We start from the raw sequence: 5,029 nt of genomic DNA on the forward strand, positions 1-5,029 counted from the left end.
TACCTTGCTCAAGGACACAATCGAACCCATGAGGTCTGTTCACATACGCTTTTCTGTGCTGGCATGGGTTGGTTAGGTTTTCTAATGTGGGTTTATGGCTAAATGCCCCATCCTCTTCTTTCCAACTTCTTTTTAGTTGCCTCTTAAAACCTGCAGAAACATGGGTGCACCTATTCTAAAATTGGAATTTATATACACAAATACATAAACACTACTGGTTTTAGTCAGTGAACTGTAGCTTACAAATATATATACATATATATATATATACATACGCACACACACAGTAATATATTTTGATATCTAATATCAAGGGTGAACTGTTTACTTCGAACTTTTGCTAAAAATAAAGAATATTTTGACAACAACTGGTATTGGGTCTTTTATTCAGTGCATGTTTAGTGTACTCAAGTACACAAACTTACAAAAAGGGTTTTATATATGATTGTATGTATGTAGACACACACACACACAATGTTTATATTTTGCACATTTTTAATAAGTACCAATTTGTTTAAACAAAGAAAAAACAAAGCAAAGCAAAAATATTTGTAGATAACATTCAGTGAATCAAGGACTGTGAATCTTCTATCAGTAATCTTAGTAGAACGCCTCATAAGGAACAGGAACAGAATTGCCAAGGCAAGAATAAGGCAAAATAATTTTATGTTCTAGAACATACTTCTAAAGGAACATTTGTTTTTAGAGAAGAAAAAAGAAAAAGTCGAGGGATGAGATTTTTCTTTGACTTAGATCTAAACCAATTTTCAAGAGAAGTGTAACTGGTAACAATGACATATTTCCCTCAGTATATTACCGATTTTAATAACTGTTAAATTATGAAAGCTAATCTCAGATATTGAATTCAATTCACTGAAGCCTAAGATATTTTATTTAGCTCACTATTTACTAAGAAAATCAAGGAAAAGTATAAAAAAAACAAACTAAATGAAATTATAATAAGACTGATACGAAAGTTACATTATATGAATGCTTTTTAAAATTTTTGTTTTCTTTTTTAACAACAAGTGTTGTATATTTCTACCATTTTATTTTTTGCATTGGGAAACAAAGGTAGTCATAAGTATTGACTTTTAGATTATCAGTGAAAGCCAACAGTTCATATCCCATTAAGAGCAGCAATGTGTTGTCTTCATAGTGACAACATATGTTCAGTCATTGAATATCATGATCTATCAAGCATAAAATCACTGCTTGAAAAATGGGAAAACTGTTATTAACAGGTGTTTAATTAACTTGCAGTGTTCAGTTCATGTCCTCCACTGATCCGGGAGTAGGAAATGGAGAAACCAACTTCATTTTCTTCTTTAATAGAATCTCACAAATTTCAATCTCACACCTAACACATCTAAGGAAGAAAATAGCAATTGAGATTTGTTGCTCTAAACTAGATCTGGTAAAAACTAACCAGAGTGGTGAGAAAAATAAGTGCCAAATGAGGAATTTCCACTAGTTTAGAAATTGTGCAACTAAAGTTTCTACTTTAAACTTGAAGTTACATTATGATGCTACTGTGTCTGTAGATTTAGCAATGAAAAAAGAAAAGAACAAATATAAATTAGATTAAGGACTTTGTTTTAATGTTTATAAATGACAACAGAAGGGGAACTAAAGAAATTTGAGACAGTCTGTTTACAATCACCATGACATTTCTGTATTTATTAATTTTTTTTTTGTAAAAGACTAACATAAAATTAAAACAAGATATATTTATGTATAAAGTGAAATATTTGCAACCTTCTCCTCCCCAATGCCAGTAATGGATAAATATGCAACAAATACAATCAGTTATGTAAGTGGTTACCCATTTATTTGTAGCCAGCAGTACATTAACTATTAAGTGCACTAGATGCAATTTTTTTCTGAAAGTCTCCAGTCATCGAACCACCATTGGATGGGAGTAAAAAACCCTCAGGTTCCAATGGAACTATATTTCAAATAAAATGCAAATTGCTCTACTAGACATGCCTGAGGCATTGTGCCTCATGGATAACTTCTTAGAAGTTTCAAATCCCAAGTCAATTCAAGTTGAAGCCAGCCTGACATTTCAACCTGAATTGCAACATTGAACTTCTATTGGAGCAACCACAACAACAGAAACTTCCTTTAACAGACAGACAATCATAATTAAGAAGAAATATAAAACTGACATTCTTTAAATATCTTTAATCTTATGTATAAATGTGTGTCTGTATGTCAGCTTCTTGATGTGATAGGATGTTGAACTCAACTGAGGCAACTATTCCAGTCAAGTCATTGTGCTGTGCCTCTGACCAAGAACTTTCAAATGCCATTAAATTCACCAAGTAGTGAAAGAAATGACACAGAAAAGTAAATCTTATGGTTACAGACAGTAGCACTGTATAAATGATGACTGTTTTATTAGTTTTACAGTGCCAAGTTCAAATCTTGCCTTAGGTATTAGCCTGGAATTATGGGCTCTGTGTTGATTTGCCCAAAATACTCTCTACGAAGACAAATGGATTATGGGTTTCACCAATTTATACACACAAATATATACAAGTGTGTTTACTAGAAAAATTACACAGAATCAATTTATGCATTTTTGCTAGTTCACTTTTAGACAGGGGTCCTTTAGATATCTCAGTTGATAAGGTGTCTGACTTTTGGTTGGAAGGTCAACAGTTCATATCCTGTATGTAGACATCTTAGCACAAACCACTTTCAGTGACACATCATAATTCACTGGTGTGGTAGCCAATCATTGTTGCTTTGCCTACAGAACAAACCATACAGAGACATACTATAAGGTTTTTCTAAATGTTGAATATCAGGTTTGGGCTGAAGAATAGTATATTAATAGATTTGTTTCATATGGGTGAATCTAATCAAGTTATGCTTGCCCATGCTAATTAATAGGTGGTGCAGAAACAAATGAACAAGATTACACACACACAACCAGTAAACATTTTCTTTGTCATATTTATAATTAGAAGAAATACAAAATTCAGTTTTAATTAGGTTTTTTTTTTCATTAAATAAACAAAATGTGGAGAAGAGTTAAGTAGCTACTTAGGATTGCTGCAGTATTGTCTCTCTATGATATTAATCTTCTCTCAGCAAAAGTATTAATCTACAGTTTATATAATCAATATATCTAGTTCCTGACAGACAAACAAATCGATAAATAATAAATAAATATAAACACAAAAAAATTTAAGCCTTTGCAGCTTGGGGCTTTTTCAGAGGTAGATGAATTGCTTAGCAGCAAACTTAAAATAGGGTAGATCACATCAGTGTATGTGTCTAAACACATTTAAATAGTACGAGACAAACATAAAGCCAAAGAAATGCTGAGAGAAGTTTCAAAAGCATTTACAGAATGATAACATCTTTGTAAATTTAATTTCTTTATCTATTTCAAACAACTCCAACTCTAGAAGTTTTCAAATTTTCTTGTCTTTATTTACATATATAAGAGACTTCTACTTTTTTTTTTAATATTTGTTCCTATTTTATTATTTAGTGTTGGAACAAATAAAATTAGCAGGTTAACTACATGATTGGAAATAAATTATTTGATTAAAGAGAGGAAAATTAAAGTGAGGCCACTAAAGCTTAGAAAGAAACCCATCAGTTAAGTAATTGTTTCAGTTAAAAGTTAAGTGCAATAGCAACCAGCTCTGTAGTACTTCATCAGTTTGTTTCTTTAGTACTGCTCAATAATTTGTGATAGGATTACAAAGAATTAGTGTATCAAGCCATGACCTAATAATCTAGTAGTCTGAAGATCCTTGATAAACATCAGTCCTGGCAATTCAATAATAGAATTTCTAGGACATTATTTGATATAATCAATGTAATAGTGAAATTTCCACCAATAAACTCCTTTAACATATTTAAAAAGAGTGTATCAGATATTTTAATTCTTAAAAGATGAAATGGTCATAGCTTGAAATACTGATCAAATAAATGCTTCATTCGATCAGCTAACTCCATAGGTTTGCTTAAATAAAGCTAACTTAAATCCTCTTGCAAACTTCAACTAGATAAACCCCTGTTCCTGGATAAATTGCTAGTCTACAACAGATGGTCTTGTACCTGTTCTCTCCAGCTAGGTAAAGAGAGGTAAGTTGAGAAATGTATTTTAATCCAAGATACAATGAACTATCTATTACAACAGGATATGAACTGATGACTCTTGAGACAGGAGGAGTTGAATGGTGTCTCCAATTGACCCATTTAACTTCAACAAACTGCATATAATATATGCAGATTAAAAACTTTATTTTATTTTAATTTTTCAGGAAGCCATCAACTGATTAAAGTCTTTGGTTACAAAGAGGGAGAAATAAATACAGTTCTTTACAATCTTACATAAAGTCAAAATTAAAAAAAAAAAGGCTTTTAAATAAAAGGAGGTTAAATCTCATAAGTTGCTTTGTTTAATCCTTCTTCCTAACCTCACAACATTGTTAGGATAATTAACTGGGCAAAAAATGGAATGTCAATGCCAATGTACAGACTCATTGGGCTTACAGGAATTATAAAACAAAAAAAAACCAAAAACAAAAAAACATTGCCCAATATTTACGTGATTGTCTGTTGTTAAACAGTTACAGCCTGTTGCAGTATATTTTAATTTAATTTCCCAATGAAACCCACTACTGGCTTCCTTGACAGTTACTTCATGATAATATAGCTCCCTTCCCATGTGCTTTTATTATATCTTGTGGAAGGGAGAAATGAAGCAAAATCCAATCTTCAGATTAGCCTGATTGCCTAGAGGCTTCCGTTAGTCACGTTACTCTTTACCCTATGATGTAGCGGACTACGACTGAGACTGCCTGTTTCTTGTGGGGCGCTGTTACCCTCTGATGCTTCTGCAGAATTACTCTGCACATGATGTGCCGAGTAATTTTGATGCACAGGTGTTGTACGATTTGTACTGTCAGAGTCCATCCAATCTGCATTCATTTTGTGCTGCAAGAGAAAATAATTGCATTTAATGTTAAGTGTCTGTGGGTGTATGTGTGTGTGTGTGTGT

General features: G+C 32.2%; 1 protein-coding gene across 1 annotated transcript in view; it reads right to left on the bottom strand.

The window, feature by feature from the left end:
- Nucleotides 1-369: 369 nt before the first annotated feature.
- Nucleotides 370-5,029, bottom strand: part of LOC106870932 (phosphatidylserine synthase 1) — a 59,149-nt gene continuing 54,489 nt past the window's right edge. The window contains exon 13 of the mRNA XM_014917172.1: nt 370-4,965. Within this exon, the coding sequence (XP_014772658.1) occupies nt 4,765-4,965 (201 nt within the window). The 3' untranslated portion in view covers nt 370-4,764. The remainder of the gene's footprint in view (nt 4,966-5,029) is intronic.

The sequence above is a fragment of the Octopus bimaculoides genome, chromosome 3 (assembly GCF_001194135.2).
Source record: "Octopus bimaculoides isolate UCB-OBI-ISO-001 chromosome 3, ASM119413v2, whole genome shotgun sequence".
Classification (NCBI taxonomy): domain Eukaryota; kingdom Metazoa; phylum Mollusca; class Cephalopoda; order Octopoda; family Octopodidae; genus Octopus; species Octopus bimaculoides.